General features: G+C 45.6%; 1 protein-coding gene across 4 annotated transcripts; it reads left to right on the plus strand.

The window, feature by feature from the left end:
- The first annotated feature begins 5,647 nt into the window (after positions 1–5,647).
- ZNF563 (zinc finger protein 563) lies at positions 5,648–17,827 on the plus strand. Of its 4 annotated transcripts, none has more exons than XM_033199442.1 (4): positions 5,648–5,840; positions 13,306–13,432; positions 14,678–14,738; positions 16,495–17,827. In XM_033199442.1, exons 1-4 carry the CDS (start codon positions 5,838–5,840, stop codon positions 17,732–17,734), a joined length of 1,431 nt encoding a protein of 476 aa, XP_033055333.1. In that variant the 5' UTR covers positions 5,648–5,837; the 3' UTR covers positions 17,735–17,827. The 4 variants fall into 4 exon arrangements, with proteins under 4 accessions (XP_033055333.1, XP_033055335.1, XP_033055334.1 ...); XM_033199443.1 differs by lacking the exon at positions 5,648–5,840 and adding an exon at positions 10,327–10,651 and having other exon boundaries at positions 16,495–17,738; XM_033199444.1 differs by lacking the exon at positions 14,678–14,738 and having other exon boundaries at positions 16,495–17,738.
- The last annotated feature ends 4,736 nt before the right edge of the window (positions 17,828–22,563 follow it).

Here is a 22,563-nt window from a genome sequence, read left to right on the forward strand (position 1 = left end):
CTCCCAGGTTCAAGCGATTCTCCTGCCTCAGCCTCCCAAGTAGCTGGGATTACAGGCATGCACCACCACACCTGGCTAATTTTTGTATTTTTAGTAGAGATAGCGTTTCTCCATGTTGGTCAGTCTGGTCTCAAACTCCCGACTTCAGGTGGTCCTCCAGCCTTGGCCTCCCAAAGCGCTGGGATTACAGGCATGAGCCACTGCGCTCAGCTGACTGCAGTGTTTTAAAATAGCTCCATCAAGTCTGGCGTGGTGCCTCATACCTGCAATCCCAGCACTTTGGGAGGCTGAGGCAGGTGGATCGCTTGAGTTCAGGAATCCAAGACTAGCTTGGCCAACATGGCAAAACCCCATCTCTACTAAAAATACAAAAAATTAACCAGGTATGGTGGCGCACACCTGTAATCCCAGCTACTCAGGAGGATGAGGCACAAGAATCACTTGAGCCCAGGAGGTAGAGGTTGCAGTGAGCTGAGATTGTGCCACTGCACTCTAGCCTGGGCATCAGAGCAAGACTCTGTGTCAAAAAATAAAAATAGCTCAATCAGACAGATTTTGCCAGTAACACTGTTGTCTAGGTGGGGAGACAGCTTCTTTATGCTTGGTACCCTGCCATCTACCCTGAATCCTCTGCCCTGAGGGGTTTGTTTGTTTTCTTTCCTTTCTTTCTTTTTTAGACAGTGTCTCACTCTGTTGCCCAAGCTAGAGTGTAGCGGTGTGATCATAGCTCACTCCAGCCTTGACCTCCTAGACTCAAGTGATCCTCCTGCCTCAGCCTCCTGAATAGCTAGGACTACAGGTGTATGCCACCATGCTCAGCTAATTTTTATTTATTTATTTATTTATTTATTTATTGGTAGACATGGTGGTTTTACTCTGTTCCCCAGGCTGGTCTTGAACTTCTAGCTTTGGCCTCTCAAAGGGCAGAGCTAACAGGCATAAACCACTGCACCTGGCTTTGCCCTGAGTTTTTACACTAATATATTATTTCATGTCTCACATTAAATGTCACCTTCTCAGGGTTCTTCATACCACCTCAGTGACTCTTACATGTTTTTGTTTGTAGAATTTTTTTCTTTGCACTTTTTAGATTCAGGGAGATCCAATTAAGGTTGACAGAATTTTTTGATTTCTTAACTGTTGAAAAATTAAATAATATAAATGAAACCAAATGGAATGGTGTTACGTTTACTTTTATCATCTGTATTGCTGTATATGAAAGTACCCTGGAAACCATTTTTAAAAGCCTTTTTCCAGAAAGGAAAATAAAATGGCCAGACAGTGTGGCTCACACCTATAGTCCAAGGTGGGTGGATCATCTGAGTCTAAGAGTTTAGACCAGCCTGGCCAACATGGTGAAACCCTATCTTTACAAAAAAAATACAAAAATTAGCCAGGCATGGTGGGACATGCCTGCAGTCTTAGCCTCTTGGGAGGCTGAGGTAGGAGGATCGCTTGAGCCCGGGAGGTTGAGGCTGCAGTGAGCCATGATGGCACTACTGCATTCCAGTGTAGGTGACAGAGCGAGAGCCTGTCTCAAAAAACAACAAACAAACTAACAAAAAAAGCTAACTGTTGCGGTAAGGGGTGACATTAATAGTCACACATCCTTTCCCTGGTGCAGATTTCTCAGGGTTGTGCTGAGACCTCCAGTATTTACAGCAGGTGATGGTCACTTAGAATATTCTTTCTGTACCCTCACTAAGCAGGTAGTGAGACAGGTTAAGAAGAACAGAAGCAAATAAAATGGATATGTGCTCACCCAAGACATTATATGGGAAGACTGTTTCAAATGAATAAATGAAATTCTGGGCATGAGAACAACAGGTGAATTCAACCTGGGCCAGTTTGCTTAAAAGGAAAAAGTACTTATATAATGCTTAGGACTTAGATACAGATATGACTAAGTGGGTCAATGGTGTGGGCTGAGGTTGAGAGGGGGTTTCAAATGGATAAATGGGACATATCCATCTCCAGGCACAGAGCACATGATGTCAATCCTGAACTGTGAAGGTCAGGGAGTAACTGAAGCCAAGGAGAGGGGAAAGCTCACATTTAATTAGTCGTTTTACACAACAGTTTGTTAAGGTAAAAATAATAGTTTGTTAGCATCTTTGTTTCTCAAAGGAATATTTACCAGTTGGTTTTGTTTATTTGTTTGTTTTTGAGATGGAGTCTCGCTCTGTTGCCCAAGCTGGAGTGCAATGGTGCGATCTCAGGTCACTGCAACCTCCACCTCCCGGGTTCAAGCAATTCTCCTGCCTCAGCCTCCTGAGTAGCTGGGATTACAGGCACGCACCACCATGCCCGGCTAATTTTTAGTATTTTTAGTAGAGACAGGGTTTCACTGTGTTGGTCAGGCTGGTCTTGAACTCGTGACCTTGTGATTTGCCTGCCTTGGCCTCCCAAAGTGTTGGGATTGCAGGCGTGAGCCACCGCACCGGGCCTTATTTTGTTTTAGAGGAAAGAGGATCTCCCCATGTTGCCCAGGCTGGTCTCCAATTCCTGGGCTCAAGCAATCCTCCTGCCTCCCAAAGTGCAGGGATTACAGGCCCAAGGCACCATGCCCAGTGTATTTACCAGTTTCCAGATCCCTATTAAATATCTTATATATATTTTTTCCTCTACTTTATATATAAACACAGGAAGAAACGCAAGACTGCCAATTTTTTATTCAAACAGTGGGATTGAGGGTCTTTGTCTCAGTTAACTCATCAGTGCTGGTGGGAAGCAAGTGAAGACTCTTACAGAGGCCAAGGGGAATGTTCCCTTTTGCCCTCTGATGTTTTGCTGAATTAATTGGAGAGAAGGCAGATTAATTGGAGGAAAAGCAGACAAATTTTATTTAATGTGTATATCTGGGAAGCTTCAGAATAAAGACCCAGAGATACAAAGGAACTTGTTCATTTTTATGCTTAGGCTTAACAACATATGGACAGCCATGTAGAAATGTGATTAGACCAAAAGAGTATGATCCAATGCTAACAGACTGAGTGGGGAAACCCATCAAGGCCTGTGTGTCTAGATTGTTCTTGGCCTTTTTGAACATGCATTCCTTCCTTTGGGTATGAGGCAGGACCCACTGTGAAATGGAAGGTCGTATGACCTACAGCAAGCTTGTCCAACCCATGGCCCAGGACGGCTTTGGATGCAGCCCAATACAAATTCATGATCTTTCTTAAAACATTAGGAATTTTTTTTTTTTTTTTGCTACTTTTTAAAAAACTCATCGGCTATTGTTAGTGTATTTTATATATGGCCTAAGATGATTCTTCTTCCAATGTGAAAGCCCCAGGGCCACCCCTGACCTACAATTAATTTGTTAGACAGTTAATTTGCTTATGGCCAGTTTTTACACAGAAAGGACAATGGAAAGTTAGAGTAATATGTTTTGATTTTATGCCTGGATTTAGGGGAAAAGGGTTCTGGATTCTATGACCCACTTTGGAGAAGAGAGATTCTCGTTTCTATTGCTAGCCTTGGTTAGAAAAGTAGGACTAAGAGTTCCAAGAATGGGACTGTTTTTCCTCTGCCCTCTGCGGAGAAAAAACTTTTGCTTCTGAGGCTTCTTCCAAGGTCTTCTTTTTGGGGTATTGTTTTCTGAGCCCCAACCACCTACAGTGGGCAGCAGAGTTTGAAGCAGTGACTCTACACCGAGCCCATTCTGAAGGTTGCAAAGGGAGGCAAATAGAGCCCCCTTTGGTGCTTCCTCCGCAGCCTGTGCTCGCCTGCATGTAGGCCGAAGCTGCGCATAGAATCAGAACTTAACATTTATATGTAGGCCGGGCGCGGTGGCTCACGCCTGTAATCCCAGCACTTTGGGAGGCCAAGGCGGGCGGATCAGGAGGTCAGGAGATGGAGACCATCCTGGCTAACACGGTGAAACCCCATCTCTACTGAAAATACAAAAATTTAGCCAGGCGTGGTGGCGGGCGCCTGTAGTCCCAGCTACTCAGGAGGTTGAGGCAGGAGAATGGCGTGAACCCGGGAGGCGGAGCTTGCAGTGAGCGGAGATCGCGCCACTGCACTCCAGCCTGGGCGACTGAGTGAGACTGTCTCAAAAAAAAAAAAAAAAAAAAAAAATTAGGAAAATCTGGGTAAAGGGTTGATTAATTTGACAGTTTATGTAGGTCAGTGCCTTAAACTAACTTTTTTTTTTTTTTTTTTTTGAGACCAGGTCTCACCCTGTAACCCAGGCTGGAATGCCATGGCTCGATCTCGGCTCACTGCAACCTCCGCCTCCCAGGTTCAAGTGATTCTCCTGCCTCAGCCTCCCGAGTAGCTGGGATTACAGGTGCCCGCCACCACGCCCAGCTAATTTTTGTATTTTTAGTAGAGATGGGGTTGCACTATGTTGGCCAGGCTGGTCTCCAACTCGTGACCTCAGGTGATCCACCCGCCTTGGCCTCCCAAAGTGCTGGATTACAGGCGTGAGCCACCGCGCTGGGCCGTTAAACTAACTTTACATGAAACTCTCCTGCTGGTGAAAATGCACGTCTTGACGGAGGGACCATTTCCACATTCTGCAGAGGGCACAGTGAAGTATGTTGAGCTCCCAGAGTCAAATCCTTCAGTGTCCCAGTCTCATCACCAGGTTTTGGTTCACTCTGGAGTTCCATTTCAACAGTCAAGAGTCTGGCTGCCAAGTCTGGGAATATTTTTAGCCTCCTGAATGGGACGTTTGCTTGTGAAGTATGAGGGCAGCAGGCTGCTTATCTGCACTAGTTCAAGTTTTTACTTTTTTTTTTCTGTTTTGATTCATTTTTGTTTTGATTCATTCATTCATTGATTGCTGCCGTATGATTTCAGTTCTTCCACACATTTGATACTTTAATACCGTTCTTTTTTTTTTTTTTTTTTTAGGCGGAGTCTCGCTCTGTCGCCCAGGCTGGAGTGCAGTGGCCGGTTCTCAGCTCACTGCAAGCTCCGCCTCCCGGGTTTACGCCATTCTCCTGCCTCAGCCTCCCGAGTAGCTGGGACTACAGGCGCCCGCCACCTCGCCCGGCTAGTTTTTGTATTTTTAGTAGAGACGGGGTTTCACCGTGTTAGCCAGGATGGTCTCGATCTCCTGACCTCGTGATCCGCCCGTCTCGGCCTCCCAAAGTGCTGGAATTACAGGCTTGAGCCACCGCGCCCGGCCTTTTAATACCGTTCTTGACCTGTTTTTATTTCCTTGGCTGAAAATGAGTAGATTGAGATGCAAGGTGAGAGAGGAAGGCTTGACCTTGCTGCCAAGAGTCTCATCCTCAAATCCTGACGCCCGGTGGACATCAGGCCTCCCTCTTGCTGCAGTGTGGCCTGTGTGGCCTTGGGCTTCCCTCTGCTCTAAGGCCAGGGAAATGGCTCCACCGGACCGTGAGTCTGGGATTCCCTGCAAAACACTTGTGACTCCTTCTCCAGGAGGAAAAGGCAGTAAGGGCCCGCTGAGTACGGGCAGGTAATTCTGCATAAATGCAAATGTTCCCTGGAAGGGATCATTACACAGCTCTGGGAGGAAGCCTGCCCTGTCAAGGGCTGTGCCTGGAACTCGTTCATCCTGCTCTACTCAGCACTGCGTGATCGCTTCTTCTGTCACTCAGTGCCCAAGGGGCTGGACCTGGAGCCCTATCCAATCAGAGCCATGGGGCGAGGTCGTAGGAATTGTCAATCAGGCGCGCGGCAGGGAAGAGGGTGCGAGGTTCAAAGAGCCCGCGGCGTCTTTTCCACGCCCCTGCGCCCAGCTTTAGCCTCGGTCACAGAGACGCCCTGGAAAGTCTGTGGCGGCCTCTGTCACACTGGGACCCCCACTGGCAGCGGGAAGCAGAGGGAGTACCCTGGAACATCCCGGAAGCCGGGAAATGGTGCGTGTGCAGGGTCAAGTGTCCCAAAAGTGGGGAAGGGCTGGTTGGAACCGTCCAGAACCGGCCGCGGCGAAACCTGGGCCTTCCCCGCCGTCAGCTCCGGGGTCTGGGACCCGAGTCCCCCTGGCGCAGCTCTGCTCTGCAGGATGAGGCTGGGCCGGCAGCCGGGACCCCGGGCGTCCTGTCCGGTCCCTGCGCGGCGACTGCGGTCCGGACCTCGGAGCCCTCTCTGGGCAGCTCTGCGCCCGGAGCCCCACTTCTCCCCAAGATTGGGGAAGGGTCATGGAAGGGTCATGGGGGGAATCCCCACTCTTGTGTGGGGTTCGTGCGTGGGAAGAGCTGTGATCTGTGGGATCCTCAGTCTCTGTTTTCTTCCCAAAGGTGACCGGTTTCCCTCTTGAGTCTTCAAAGGTTTGGGAAGGCAGGTGTCTAATGCCTTATCTTGTCTCCTCACCCTAACTCCTGGGGCTGGCAGTAAATCCCTAGATTTCCAGATTTCGCCCTGCATTTCATAAAGCTGATTTCTCTCTGTCACAGGGGAACGACTGCTATCTGGGCCGGTAATGCTGGGATAAAAGAATTTTTACCGAGACAGTTGTAGGTAGAGTTATTAGCGAAAGTAGGAAAATCCATCGCAAGGGAGGCCATGGGAAGCCTGCAGGAGAGAAACCGAGGCTTGTGGGCGATTTTATAGAATGGAACTTGGACTGATTGATAGTGCCAAGGCAGCAGGGTGCCAAGGCAGCAGGGAGCTTAACTTGCATTCCTCTGTCAGCCCCGGTGTTTGATAAATTGAGGCGTTTGATGGTGAGCAGGAAGTCTGTGAATTAAGTGCGTTATCTGGGCAAGAAGGCCATGTCTTGGGCCATAAAGAAAGTTAGATATGTACAGGAGTTCCAGACCAGCCTGGCCAAGATGGCGAAACCCCTTCTCTAGTAAAAATACAAAAATTAGCTGCAAGTGGTGGCATATGCCTGTAATCCCAGCTACTCGAGAGGCTGAGGCAGGAGAATCGCTTGAACCCATGAGGCGGCGGTTGCAGTGAACTGAGATCGTGCCACTGCACTCCAGTCTGGGTGACAGAGGGAGACTCCGTCTCAAAAAAAAAAAAAAAAAGAAAAGAAAAAAGACAAAGTTAGACCTGTAACTTACCTGCATTCTCTTTTGTTTAAATTCTCTGGACATGAAGATAGACAGATTTATAGCTTATTTGCTTTATCTTTCTGCTTTCCCCTGTTCCCCTTAGCCTTTCCCTAATTAAGATTTTAACAGCCTTTTCCCCTGTTCCCCTTAACCTTTTCCCTAATTAAGACTCCACACTGTCCTCAATTCACAGCAACATAATGAACTCTTTGTCCCCTAGGCTGTATTTCAAACAAATGCAGTATTTTAACTGTCATTTTTTTCCCCCGGGTAGCAATATATGACTCTTTTTTAGAAGATACTATTTTTGTTTGTGAGTATTTCATATGTGAGGATGCAGAGAATAACCACCTGTCAGGTGGTTTAACCACTCCGCTGTAAAAACGAACAAGAAAAATGTCTGCGCCTCTCCTCCTTTTATCTTCCCTGGGCACAGGCACCTTATCTGAATGTGTCTGGGTTGAGGTTCCCCTTTGGAAACCACCGGCTGATGAGTCCTGAGCCCACACTATCTTCTCCTGGTGCTGGCTTTGATAACTGCCTGGGACTGGCACCAAGTGGATACAGCAGCCTTGTCTTGGAGGGTAGTGAATATCAGCCCCTGGGTCACTCCTCCCAGAGGACAGCCTGAGATGCAGGGCTGGGGCCTCCCAGGGGAAGAGTTGGATCCCCTGTGGTGGGAGGATTCCCCTGGTATCCTCTTGTAAAAAGTTAAGCCCTGGGATACTCAATTTTCTCACCCCAAGCCCAGTTTTCATTTCTTAGAGACATGGCTGGTCAGACACTCAGTTGCTGGTATTGAGAGGGTAAAATAGAAATCATTCCCATCCTTTGAATTCTTTTAGACTAGTGAAGCAAGAAAAACTATCCGAAAGGTCAAGGATATCTTACCCCAGTGAGGTGGTGCAAGAGCCTGAAAGTACACAGTGTGGTGTCTGGTGGTTCGGGGTGGGGAGTAGTCACTGAGCACTTCAATGAGCAGCTTGGGGCTGGGGGATGTCCCAGGTGACAGGAGGACCTGACCTAACCCTTGAATGAGACTTGTCTGTGTTGCAGTCAGCACTGCCCCTCCCTGGGGTTGTCAACCTTGAGAAGATTTGTTCACTCATTTCTGTTCAGTTTTTTCTTAACTGTAAAATGCATTCTAGGCCGGGCACGGTGGCTCAAGCCTGTAATCCCAGCACTTTGGGAGGCCGAGACGGGCGGATCACGAGGTCAGGAGATCGAGACCATCCTGCCTAACATGGTGAAACCCCGTCTCTAACTAAAAAATACAAAAAACTAGCCGGGCGAGGTGGCGGGCTCCTGTAGTCCCAGCTACTCTGGAGGCTGAGGCAGGAGAATGGAGTAAACCCGGGAGGCGGAGATCCGGCCACTGCACTCCAGCCCCGGCGACAGAGCGAGACTCCGTCTCAAAAAAAAAAAAAATTAAAAAAAAAAATGCATTCTATCATTAGAGATTGATAGAGAAGATAAGATGTTCCTAAAGGGACAATAGAGAGTTGGATTTCAGAAAACAAATTATATAGATCTAGTCCTATATGCCTTTAAAAAATTTTTGTTTACTTTTCTGTCATACTACACAGAGCCTGTATAGCAAGTTTCCCAGGTCTGTTTTGTTGTTGTTGTTTAGTTTTTTAATTGGATTATCTCAAATAGAATTTCAGGGTTTAGCAGAGAAAATGCTACCAGGAAAAATAAATTGGAAAAAACTTTCTTCCATGATGACTACAGAAAAATGAATACTGTCTCAAGGCTCTTAAAATACTTTTTCTGGTATGAGAAAGGTAGAACCACATTCAAAATGGAAGCTGAGGTAATAGAGTGAATAAAAATTCATGAAAATAAGCAGATCTGTAATTAGTTGATTATTGTATATGGAGGTGTTAGGCAGAAGATTGATTATTCTCCTGGAGTTAAGAATTTGTCCCTGTTCTTTGGGTTGAAGTGGCTGTCATTTGTATCACTGTCTGGCAATACCTGCTGTGCCATAGTTTCTCATACCTTAAATAGATGCTCTTGTTCCAGAATTTGTCATTTTCCGTTGGACTTTGTACCCATCACTTTGCTAACACCATACTCTCCTGATTACTGTAGACTTCAAAACCTTGATGTATGGTAGAGAAAGGGCTTCCCTGTCTTAATTACATAGGGTTGCTATACTAGATTGCCATAAACTGCATGCTTTAAACAACATTCGTTCATTTCTCAAAGGGGTAGAGGCTGGGAATCCAAGTTCAAGTAGGTCAGATCTCTGGTTAGGGCCTGCTTCCAGGTTTAAAGATGGCAATCTTCCCTTTATGTCCTTACATAGTGGAGATATGTCTGTAATGTCTGTCTGTTTTTAGTACTAGGGCAATGATGGCCTTATAACATCAATTAGAAAGTATTACCTCTGTGCCGGGCATGGTGGCTCACACCTGTAATCCTAGCACTTTGGGAGACTGAGGTGGATGGATCACCTGAGGTCAGGAGTTCAAGACCAGCCTGGCCAACATGGGGAAGCCCTGTCTCTACTAAGATACAAAAATTAGCTGGGCATAGTGACAGGTGCCTATAATCCCAGCTACTCGGGAGGCTGAGACAGGAGAATTATTTGAACCTGGGAGGCAGAGGTTGCAGTGAGCCAAGATCGCGCCATTGCACTCCAGCCTGGGCAACAAGAGCAAAACTCAGTCTCAAAAAATAAAAATAAAAAAGAAAGTATTTCCTACCTCTGCTTCTGTTTTCTGGAAGACATTGTAGAGAATTGGTATCATTTCTTCCATAAGTATTTGCCATAAGTCACCAGTGAAACCATCCTTGCCTGTTCCTTTTTCTTGGGATATTTATCATTTATTGATTCAATTTCTTCAATAGATGTAGGCTATTCATATTACTTGGTGTTACTTTTATGAGTTTTGGTGGATTGTATGTTTTATGAAATTGGTCCATTCCATGTAATTTATCAAATATGTGGCCATTCAGTTGTTTCTAATATTTCATGGTGCTCTTAATGGCCATAGGGTTAGTAGTGATGGCCTCTCTTTTTTCTATGTTAACTTTGCTGTGGGCTTATCAATTTTACAGATCTTTTCAGCGAATCATCTGTTGGTTTGTTGATGTTTGTTTTGTTTTTTTGAAATGAAGTCTTGCTCTGTCGCCCAGGCTGGAGTGCAGTGGCATCATCTCGGCTCACTGCAACCTCCGCTTCCTGGGTTCAAGCGTTTCTCCTGCCTCAGCTACTGGGTTACAGGCATGCGCCACCAAGTGTGCCTAATTTTTATATTTTCAGAGGATGGGGTTTCACTATGTTGGCCAGACTGGTCTCAAACTCCTGACTTCATGATCTGCCCGTCTTGGCCTTCCAAAGTGCTGGGATTACAGGCATGAGCCACCGCGCCTGGCCTTGATGTCTGTCTTAATTACAATCTGTTGTCCCAAGTAGTTGCAGGCTATTTGTGTATTTTGCACCCTTTTTCAGCATTTCTTATGTTTGACCCTAACTGGATTCCATTGTAAATGAAAAAGAAAACAGAGCCTTGTTTCACACCTTCTGATCATCCCCAGAATGATTGGAAAATACAAAGACAATAATTTGTGAATAACATCTGATCTGCTTTCTCTAGAATAGTGACCAGAGTTCCACACTGGGATCTCAGGCTGCTGTCTTCAAGACTGGCACAGAGGTGGGGAGTGATTGGGCCAAGGACAAGTAAAAACTCCACAAGGGTTTTCTACCATTTTTTCACTTTTATTTATCTATTTGTTTATCTCTTTGTTAATGGTATGGGGTGCTGAATATTATAGTTTCAAAATCCTTTATCTGTTTTTGAAAAACTGTCACTTTGTTGGTAAGAGGGTTTTTGTTTGTTTGTTTTTGAGACAGAGTTTCACTCTTGTCAACCAGGCTGGAGTGCAATGGCGCAATCTTGGCTCACCGCAACCTCCACCTCCCGGGTTCAAACAATTCTCCTGCCTCAGCCTCCCGAATAGCTGGGATTAGAGGCATGTGCCACCACACCCGGCTAATTTTGTATTTTTCGTAGAGATGGGGTTTCTCCATGTTGGTCAGGCTGGTCTTGAACTCCTGACCTCAGGTGATCCGCCCACCTCAGCCACCCAAAGTGCTGGGATTACAGGTGTGAGCCACTGCACCCAGCCAGTGAGAAGCTTTTTTTTTTTTTTTTAATCATTTTTAGATGTTTGTGACTTCTATTAGATTTGGTAATGTAATTTTATTTATTTATTTTTTGAGACAGAATCTCACTATATTGCCCTTGCTGGAATGCAGTGGCTCAGTAATGGTTCACTACAGTCTTCATGTCCTGGGCTCAGGTGATTCTCCCACCTCAGCCTCCCCATTAACTGGGACTACAGGCATACCACCATGCCTGGCTAATTTTTTTTGTATTTTTTTTTTTTTGCAGAGACAGGGTTTCGCCCTGTTGCCCAGGCTGGTCTCAAACTCTTGGGCTCAAATGGTCCATCTGCCCTGGCCTCTCAAAGTGCTGGGATTACAGGCATGAGCCATGGTGCCCAGCTGGTAGTGTAATTTTTAGTTATTTAGATCTGTTTTAGTTATTTAGGGAATCTTATAAATATTCATGAGAGATAACATTGAGTTCTTTTCTAATAATACAGTCTCTCATTGCCCTTCTTTCCTTCTCCTTTGACATTACCCAATAAGATGTTGAAAATTTTTCCACTGGGATGGTGAAATATCTTTTATTATTTGTCATGCTTAACTACATTTGATCTAGAGGAAACCAGTTACCAGCTTCCAGATTTTCTGTTAGTATAATCCCGGAGGATGTGCCAAATCCTCCAGCTAACAAGTTGCAAAAAAACGTGAAATTTTATCTACCCGGCTCTCTCATTAGAGACCCAGTGCCTATAGTGTTTTTTGGTGGCTGGTTTAGTCTGTTTTTTGTTGCTTAAGAATAATCTGGGCCAGGCGCGTTGGCTCAAGCCTGTAATCCCAGCACTTTGGGAGGCCGAGACGGGCGGATCACGAGGTCAGGAGATCGAGACCACCCTGGCTAACACGGTGAAACCCCGTCTCTACTAAAAATACAAAAATCTAGCCGGGCGAGGTGGCGGGCGCCTGTAGTCCCAGCTACTCGGGAGGCTGAGGCAGGAGAATGGCGTGAACCCGGGAGGCGGAGCTTGCAGTGAGCTGAGATCTGGCCACTGCACTCCAGCCTGGGCGACAGAGCAAGACTCCGTCTCAAAAAAAAAAAAAAAAAGAAAAGAATAATCTGAACTTGGATAATTTATAAGGAACAATATTTGTTTTTTGCTGTTGTGGAGGCTGGGAAGTCCAAGGTTAAGCCTGGGCATCTGGGGAGAACCTTCTTGCTGGTGGGGACTCTGCAGAGTTCCTAGATGGCACAAAGCATTACATGGCAACGGCTGAAGTGCCTAACTCGGGTCTCTTCCATCTTATAAAGACACCAGTCCCCTTCCTGAGGTAATTTATTTATTCATTAAGCCATTGATCCATGAATAGATTAACTTATTCATGAGGTCTGAACCTTCAAGGCTCAATCACCTTTTCAATTCCCACCTTTTTTTTTTGAGACGGAGTCTCGCTCTGTCACCCAGGCTGGAGTGCAGTGATCAGATCTCAGCTCACTGCAAGCTCCGCCTCCCGGGTTCACGCCATTCTCCTGCCTCAGCCTCCCGAGTAGCTGGGACTACAGGCGCCGCCACCTCGCCCGGCTAGTTTTTTGTATTTTTAGTAGAGACGGGGTTTCACCGTGTTAGCCAGGATGGTCTCGATCTCCTGACCTCGTGATCCGCCCGTCTCGGCCTCCCAAAGTGCTGGGATTACAGGCTTGAGCCACCGCGCCCGGCAATTCCCACCTTTTATTACTCCCACTTTGCGGATTAACTTTTAACATGTGTTTTGGAGGGGACAACCATTCAAACTTAGCAGTGGCTGATCACATACACTCCCTCTGCTGAGTTTGTAAGATTCTAAACTCTCAGAACGTAGGAGTTAAGCAAATAATATACTTTTTGCATAAACAGTTTAGATACAATCAAGCCCTGTTATTAGTTACATTGGTGGGGCACTCCCTAAATCCAGTTCCTAGACACCATAAAAGGTCCAACTTTGAGAATAAGAATTGTAAGGACATGTAGTCTCAGGACTGCTAATGGTAGCTCTCTTCTGCACAGTCAGTAGTAGGACTTTGTCAGTAGGACTTTGACAAGAACCGCAACCCACTACAGGAATAGACATTAGGGTGATCCACGCAATAAGACTCATTTAACTCACCAAGAAGAGACCTGTTCCTATTTACCTATTTGGTAAAGTAACTTTTTAATGTTTCAGGACACAGTGGCCTTTGAGGATGTGGCTGTGAACTTCACCCAGGAGGAATGGGCTTTGTTGGGTCCATCACAGAAGAATTTGTACAGATATGTGATGCAAGAAACCATCAGGAACCTGGACTGTATAAGTAAGGATGGTATCATGTCTTCACTTAATCAATTACAGACATTTGTTTCATGGTCATCAGTGCTGTTCAATGATTTGAAATATGGAAAGGGCATGTGATGGACTCTTGAACAACACAGAATTCAGAGGTGACAGCCCTGAAAGAAGTATTTCCTCATATAATTTTTTGTCCACCACAGCTTAGGCAGCCATTGACCAGCAGCCTTATTGCTAACATAAGCAGTTGATTGGCTGGGCACGGTGGCTCACGCCTGTAATCTCAGCACATTGGGAGGCCAAGGCAGGTGGATCACGAGGTCAGGAGTTCGAGACCAGCCTGACCAACATGGTGAAACCCCGTCTCTACTAAAAATACAAAAGTTAGCCGGGCATGGTGGCATGTGCGTATAATCCCAGCTACTCAGGAGGCTGAGGCAGCAGAATCACTTGAGCCCAGGAGGCAGAGGTCGCAGTGAGCTGAGATCATGCCACTGCACTCCAGCCTGGGAGACACAGCGAGAATCCCTCTCAAAAAAATAAAAAAATAAAATGAAGTTGATTAATCCATATTAATCCATATATTGTAAGTCATGTATTACATACTATATTCTCACAATAAAGTGAGCTAGAGAAAGAAAATACTGATAAGAAAATCATAAAGAAGAGAAACTATATTTACTATTCATTAAGTGGAGGTAGATGATTAAAAGGTCTTTATCCTCATCTTTACATTGAGAAGGCTAAGTAAGAGGAGGGATTGATCTTGGTGTCTTAGGGACAGCAGAAACTGAAGAAAATTCATATATAGGTGGAGCTGTGCAGTTCAAACATGTGTTGTTAAAGAATAAACTGTAAGGCTGGGTACAGTGGCTCATGTCTGTAATCCCAGCACTTTGGGAGGCCGAGGTGGGAAGATCACTTGAGGTCAGGAGTTCGAGATCCGCCTGGCCAACATGGTGAAACCCCATCTCCAATAAAAATACAAAAATTAGCTGGGTGTGGTGGCAGGCACCTGTAGTCCCAGCTACTCAGGAGGCTGAAGCAGGAGAATCGCTTGAACCTGGGAGGCGGAGGTTGCCGTGAGCCGAGATGGTGCCAGTGCACTCCAACCTGGGCAACAGAGTGAGACTCTGCCTCCACCCCCAAACTGTACAGAATTAACTGTAGTTTGATGAATGAATCATGTATGATTGCAGTATACATAAAATCTTAGTGTTTTATATAATTTTATAATAATGTATAGTGATTTTCTGGGTCTACCTTTTAGGAAAGATATGGGAAGGCCAGAATACTGAAGATCAGAACAAAAATCCTAGGAGAAATCTAAGGTAATTTGCACTCACAGGAGAAAGTTATGTTTCTGAAGTGATTCTCAGAATGAAAGGAAATTTTAAAAACAAAATGAAGAAGCCCAGCTTAAATTTATTTTTTATTTTTTAAAATTATTTTTATTATTATTTTTAGTCAGGGCTTTGCTTTGTTGCCCAGGCTGGAGCGCAGTGACATGATCTTGACTCACTGCAGCCTCAACCTCCCAGGTTCATGTGACCCTCCCACCAGAGCCTCCTGAGTAGCCGGGACTACACGTGCACGCCACCATACTTGGTTAATTTTTGTATTTTTTGTAGAGACAGGGTTTTGGCATGTTTCCCAGGCTGGTCTTGAATTCCTACGCTCAAGTCATCTGCCTGCCTTGGCCTCCCCAAATGCTAGGATTACAGGCGTAAGTCACTGCACCAGCCTAAATTTATTTAGTCTTTAAAAATTTCCTCCTAAAATATATTCTAAGAATTTACATATGAGGCTGGACATGGTGGCTCACGCCTGTAATCTCAGCACTTTAGGAGGCTGAGGCGAGCAGATTACTTGAAGTCAGGAGTTTGAGACCAGCCTGGCCAACATAGCGAAACCCTTTCTCTACAAAAGTACAAAAGTTAGCTGATCATGGTGGTGTGCACCTTTAACCCCAGCTGCTTGGGAGGCTGAGGCAGGAGAATTGCATGAACATAGGAGGTGAAGGTTGCAGTGAGCCAAGATTGCACCATTGCACTCCAGCCTGGTGACACAGCAAGACTCCGTCTCAAAAAAAAAAAAAAAAAATTAGCCAAGTGTGTTGGTGCACACCTATAGTTCCAGCTACTCATGAAGCTGAAGTAGGTAGATCATTTGAGTTCAGGAGGTCAAGGCTGCATGAACCATCATCCTGCTATTGCACTCCAGCATGGGTGACAGAGCAAGATCCTGTTTCAAAAAATAAATTAATTAAAAGAAAAAAAACCAAAAACCCTGCTGGTGTTGGGTTGTCTTGCATAGCATTCAGTTCATTCATGTTCAAACAGGGCTTGAAGCCTACACTTTGCATGGTAATGTTAAAAAGGTATATCTGGCCGGGCGCGGTGGCTCAAGCCTGTAATCCCAGCACTTTGGGAGGCCAAGACGGGCGGATCACGAGGTCAGGAGATCGAGACCATCCTGGCTAACGTGGTGAAACCCCGTCTCTACTAAAAAAATACAAAAATCTAGCCGGGCGAGGTGGCGGGCGCCTGTAGTCCCAGCTACTCGGGAGGCTGAGGCAGGAGAATGGCGGGAACCCGGGAGGCGGAGCTTGCAGTGAGCTGAGATCCGGCCACTGCACTCCAGCCTGGGTGACAGAGCGAGACTCCGTCTCAGAAAATAAATAAATAAATAAAAAGGTATATCTGAGCAGGTGCAATGATCACGTCTGTAATCCCAGCACTTTGGGAGGCCAAGGCAGGTGGATCACGAGGTCAGGAGTTTGAGAACAGCCTGGTCAACATAGTGAAACCCCATCTCTACTAAAAATACAAAATTAGCTGGGCATGGTGGTGTGCGCCTCTAATCCCAGCTACTTGGGAGGTTGAGGCAGGAGAATTGCTTGAACCCGGGAGGAAGAGGTTGCAGTGAGCCGAGATCGTGCCACTGCACTCTAGCCTGGGCAACAGAGCAAGACTCCATCTCAGGGAAAAAAAAAAAAAGAAAGAAAAAGTACATCTGATACCTATTAATACACATAAAATCATTTAGAAACAACTATTTAGTAACTTACTTCTCATTTTTTTATAGATGTCATATGGTAGAGAGATTCAGTGAAAGTAAAGACAGTAGTCAATGTGGAGAAACATTTAGCCTGATTCGAGGTAGTATTGTGAACAACAGCATTTGTCCTGGAGAAGATCCATGTCAAAGCACCGAGTGTGAAGAAGTCATAATGGGTCATTTATCCCTTAATAGCCACATCAGAGTTGATGCTGGATACAAACCATGTGAGTATCAGGAATATGGCGAGAAGCCACATACACATAAACAACATGGGAAAGCCTTCAGTTATCATCACTCCTTTCAGTCATGTGGAAGGCCTCACACTGGAAAGAAACGCTATGAGTGTAAGGAATGTGGAAAAACCTTCAGTTCTCGTAGAAACCTTCGAAGACACATGGTAGTGCAAGATGGAAACAGACCTTATAAATGTAAGTTGTGTGGGAAAGCATTTTTTTGGCCCAGTTTATTGCGTATGCATGAAAGAACACACACTGGAGAGAAACCGTATGAATGTAAGCACTGTTCTAAAGCCTTTCCTTTTTACAGTTCCTATCTAAGACATGAGAGAATGCACACTGGGGAGAAACCGTATGAATGTAAGCAGTGTTCTAAGGCCTTGCCTGACTCCAGTTCCTATATAAGACATGAAAGAACTCACACTGGAGAGAAACCCTATACGTGTAAACAATGTGGGAAAGCCTTCAGTGTTTCCAGTTCCCTTCGAAGACATGAAACCACTCACAGTGCAGAGAAACCCTATGAGTGTAAGCAGTGCGGGAAAGCATTTCATCATCTGGGAAGCTTTCAAATACACATGAAAAGGCACACTGGAGATCGACCTCATAAATGTAAGATATGTGGGAAAGGCTTTGATCGTCCCAGTTTAGTTCGATATCATGAACGAATTCACACAGGAGAGAAACCCTATGAATGCAAACAGTGTGGGAAAGCGTTATCTCATAGCTCAAGCTTTCGAAGACACATGATAATGCACACTGGAGGTGGACCTCATAAATGCAAGGTATGTGGGAAAGCCTTTGTTTATCCCAGTGTATGTCAAAGACACGAAAAGTCTCACAGTGGCGAGAAACCCTATGAATGCAAGCAGTGTGGGAAAGCGTTATCTCATAGCTCAAGCTTTCGAAGACATATGGTAATGCATACGGGAGATGGGCCGAATAAATGCAAGGTATGTGGGAAAGCCTTTGTTTATCCCAGTGTATGTCAAAGACATGAAAAGACTCACTGGAGAGAAACAATATGAATGTAAACAATGATAAAGTCTTCTATATTTCCAGTTCCCTTTGACATCATGAATAAACTTACACTGGACAGAAACCCTATAAATGTAAATGTGGGAAAGCCTTTCATAATTTTTATTCCTTTCAAAATCATGAAACAACTCACACTGGAGAACGTAAGGAATGTGGGAAAGCAATCAATTCTTTTTAAATACGATTGTCAACATATAACAACTCACAGAGCAGAAAAACCCTGTAAGTGTAAAATATGTAGGGAAGCCATTCCCTTCGGTCATTTTGAAGCCTTCAGTCATTTTGGTAACTTAAAAGTACATGAGGCTGGACACAGTGGCTCACGCCTGTAATCCCAGCACTTTGGGTAGGCAGATCGCTTGACCTCAGGAACTTGAGACTAGCCTGGGCAAAATGGTGAAACCCTGTCCCTACAAAAAATAGAAAAATTAGCAGATGTAGTGGTATGCACCTGTAGTCCCAGCTACTTGGGAGGCTGGGGTGGGAAGATCACTTGAGCCCAAGGGGTGGGAGTAGCAGTGAGCCAAGACGCACTGCACTCCAGCCTGGGCAACAGAGCCAGATCCTATCTCAAAAAAAAAAAAAGTACATGAAAGGATTAACTCTGGAGAGAAGTCATATGAATGTAAGAAATGTAGAAAAGCATTGAATTCTCTCAGGTCCTTGCATAGACATAAAAGGACTCACTGGAGAGATACTCTATAAATGTGTGAAATGTAGGAAAATATTCTTTAATGTTATTTCATTTCAGATAGAAATAATTCTCATTGGAGATAAACCCTATGAATGTAAACACATAGTAAAGCCTTAATTAGCCTCAGTTTCTTTCAAATACAGTTATCCCCTGATATGTGCAGGAGATTGGTGCCACCACCCCCTGGGCATACCTAAATCCACGCATGGCAGGTCCCTTTTTTAAAAAGACGTATTTGGGTTAGGCACAGTGGCTCACATCTGTAATCCTAGCACTTAAGGAGTCCAAGGGAGGTGGATCACTTGAGCCCAGGAGTTAGAGGCTAGCCTGGGTAACATGGCAAAACCCTGTCTCTACAAAAGATACACAGATTAGCCAGGTGTGGTGGCATGTACCTGTAGTCTCAGCTACTAGGGAGGCTAAGGTGGGAGGATTGCTTGAGCCCAGTGGGAGGCTGAGGTTCCATTGAGTCAAAATCACATCACTGCACTCTAGCATGGGCAACAGAATGAGATCCTGTCTCTAAAAATAAAAAATATTTACATATTTCTTTCTTTTTTTTTTTTGAGATGGAGTCTCACTCTGTTGCCCAGGCTGGAGTACAGTGGCACGATCTTGGCTCACTGCAACCTCCACCTCCTGGGTTCAAGCAATTCTCCTGCCTTGGCCTCCTGAGTAGCTGGGATTACAGGTGCCTGTCCCTATGCCCAGCTAATTTTTGTACTTTTAGTAGAGACGAGGTTTCACCATGTTGGCCAGGCTGGTCTTGAACTCGTGACCTCAGGTGATCCACCCTCCTTGGCCTCCCAAAGCGTTGGTATTACAGGCGTGAGCCACCGCATCCAGCATTGAAGTGCATTTCTAATAGACAAGTAGTTTTAATTGCCTCGCCTTTATTTTTTTTGTTTAGAGATAGGGTCTCACTTTGTCACCAGGATAGAGTACAGTGGCATGATCATAGCTCACTGTAACCTCGAACCTGGGCTCAGGGCATCCTCTTGCCTCAGCCTCCCAAGTAACTGGAACTAGAGGCACACCCTGCCACACCTTGCTAATTTTTTCTTTTTTTTTTTTTAGAGATAGAGGTCTCACTATGTTGCCCAGGCTGGCCCCTCGCTCCTGGCCTCAAACGATCCTCCAACCTAAGCCTCTGAAAGTGCTGGGATTGCAAGTGTGAGCCACCATGCCCAGAGATATGTTTAATTCTTAGATGGTTTTAAAATTGCTGTATACTAAAGAGCTTATGAAACATGACATTTTGGTATTTGTTGTGACTTTACCACTGGCCTCTTGGAGCAAAGAAAACCCTTCTTCTCCATCACTTTCAGCCCATCCCCGAGCAGGATGGGCTGACTGACAAGGGGGACCCTTTTGCTGCCTGCTGGTGCACACGCTTCGCTGAATCCCAGACTGAGCACATTGGTTGCCATGTGCAAGCACTACAGCCTCAGCACACTGCTGACTACACATGCATCCTCCTGATCAGTTCCCATGAGTGGCCATTCCTGCACTTCAGGAGCAATGGGCCAGGCCATACCAGTGCTGGGAAGGCGGCCTTGCCCTGACCACATCATCTTCTTAAGGATGTCTCACTTGTCTCCTCTCCCAGTTCCAGCCCAGCCCCTTGCTGCCCCCACCTGAGATGTTCTGTTAATTCAAATATCCCAGTGGTGAGGAATATGCAGTACCCTTATGGCTGGGTCAGGTTAAGGGGGAAACTTGTAAGATGCACTTCTGAAATTTCACAGGGAAGTATGGATCTTCAAATTCAGCTTCTGGTTCAGCAGGTTAGGGACAGAGTGTGAGAGTCCGCATTTCTAACTCACTCCCATGTGCCATCGTGTTGGTCCATGGAACATAGAGTGCTGAGGTAATAAAAGACATAGTTAGATAGGCAGTAAGGTTACAGTTTTATAGGATAAGTTATACTTTTAAAGATTGGTTACACTTTTTTTTTTTTTTTTTGAGACAGAGTCTCGCTCTGTCATCCAGGTTGGAGTGCAATGGCGCGATCTCGGCTCACTGCAACCTCCGCCTCCTGGATTCAAGTGATTCTCCTGCTTCAGCTTCCAGAGTAGCTGGCACTACAGGTGTCTGCCACCATTCCTGGCTAATTTTTGTATTTTTAGTAGAGACGGGGTTTCACCGTATTGGCCAGGCTGGTCTCGAACTCCTGACCTTGTGATTCGCCCATCTTGGCCTCCTAAAGTGCTGGGATTATAGGTGTGAGCCATCGCACCCAGCCTTTTATAGGATTTTGAGCAGAAAAGTGATGTTTGGTTTGTGTTTGAAGAAGCTTACTCCTACTGGTGGGCAGAGAATAGATGGTAGAGGGGAGCTGGGAGATCACTACCTTAAAAGCTGTAGTTGTAGTTTCAAGAGAGGTTGTGCTGGCGTGGGTTTGGGTAATGTTAGCGGATATTGACAGAAGGTTGTGTATTGAGAAGTCTAGTTATGAACCCAAGCTGTGTTTTTGGAGCCAGGTTCCAGGGTGGGGAAAGGCCCCATCAATCCCACTATTTACCAGTTCTGGATATAAACAGAGGATCAGCGGTGATTGTCTTCAGTGCGGTAGAGAATAGTGTGGGGCTCTAAAATATGATGGTAGAAAGGGTTCTCACTAGTCTGAGAGGTTACGGGAGGCTTCCCCAGTGGGACTAATTCTCAAAGCCTGAAGATGGCCGGGTGCGATGGCTCACACCTATAATCCAACACTTTGGGAGGCTGAGGTGGGCTGATCACTTGAGGTCCGGAATTCCAGACCAGACCAACCTGGCCAACATGGTGAAACCCTGTCTGTACTAAAAAATACAAAAATTAGCCAGGCATGGTTGCACATGCTTGTAATCCCAGCTACATGGGAGGCTGAGGCAGGAGAATGGCTTGAATCTGGGAGGTGGAGGTTGCAGTGAGCTGAGATCATGCCACTGGACTCCAGCCTGGGCAAAAGAGTGAGACTCCATCTAAAAACAAAACAAAACAAGACAAAACAAAACCTGAAGGTTGACTGGGAGTTACACAGGCAGGGGCAGCTCCCAAAGAATTTCTGATGGAGCAAAGGAGAGAAGAGAGTCAACTATGAGTCTTATTTTCAGAGCCCCTGGGTGCTGCCCGTCACTCAGAGGAGCAAGGCCAGGGGAGATGATTGGAGGGGAAATAAAGGGTTATGTTTTGTAATCACTCATGGCATGTTTGAGTCAAACAAGCGAAGTGTTGACCAGCGTATTGGATCTGGAGCCTGAGAGATCTAAATGAAATTTTGAGAACATTATCATATGGATGCTATTTGATGCTCTGGGTCTAGCAGAGGCCACCTTGTTTCAGGGTAAGGGGCAAAGTATAGCAGAAGACAAATGCTCAGAAGACCAATGGCTGTCCACCTCCAAGGTTAGCAGGAGGAGCAGCCTGCAATAGACTGGGCAGGCCAGTGACTTAGGAGGAGAATGAATTGGGTGTCCCTTCCTGGAATCCTCCAGGAGAGGGTATTTAAAGATGGGAGAGTGGTCACCTATGTCACGAAACCAAACTGAGTTTCCTTTACTTCTATCTATATTCTCCTGCATTAAAGTCCTCCAGCTGTTTGGAAGGCTGAGCTGGGAAAATCACTTGAGCCCAGGAGTTTCAGGTTATGGTAAGCTGTGATCATACCACTGCACTCCAGCCTGGGCCACGAAGTGAGACCCCAGCTCTTTAAAAATAAAAAAAGTCCTCCAATAAACTGTTTTTAGCCATTTTCCAGTAAGAAAAATAAAAAGTTTCATGTTGTAGTAAAGGTGGGATTAACATTCACACATTCTTTCTAGGGTGTGGACTTCCCAGGGTTGTGCTGAGACCAGTATTTTTAATTTTATTTCTTTTATTTCTTTTTATTTTTTATATTTTATTTGTTGAGACGGAGTTTCACTCTGTCACCCAGGCTGGAGTGCAGTGATGCAATCTCGCCTCACTGCAAGCTCCACCTCCCGGGTTCAGGGGATTCTCCTGCCTCAGCCTCCTGAGTAGCTGGGACTACAGCGCCCGCCACCACACCCGGCTAATTTTTTGTATTTTTAGTAGAGACAGGGTTTCACCATGTTAGCCAGGATGGTCTCGATTTCTTGACCTCGTGATCCGCCTGCCTTAGCC

Source organism: Trachypithecus francoisi, unplaced genomic scaffold (genome assembly GCF_009764315.1).
Source record: "Trachypithecus francoisi isolate TF-2019V2 unplaced genomic scaffold, Tfra_2.0 Lachesis_group5, whole genome shotgun sequence".
Taxonomy (NCBI): Eukaryota; Metazoa; Chordata; class Mammalia; order Primates; family Cercopithecidae; genus Trachypithecus; species Trachypithecus francoisi.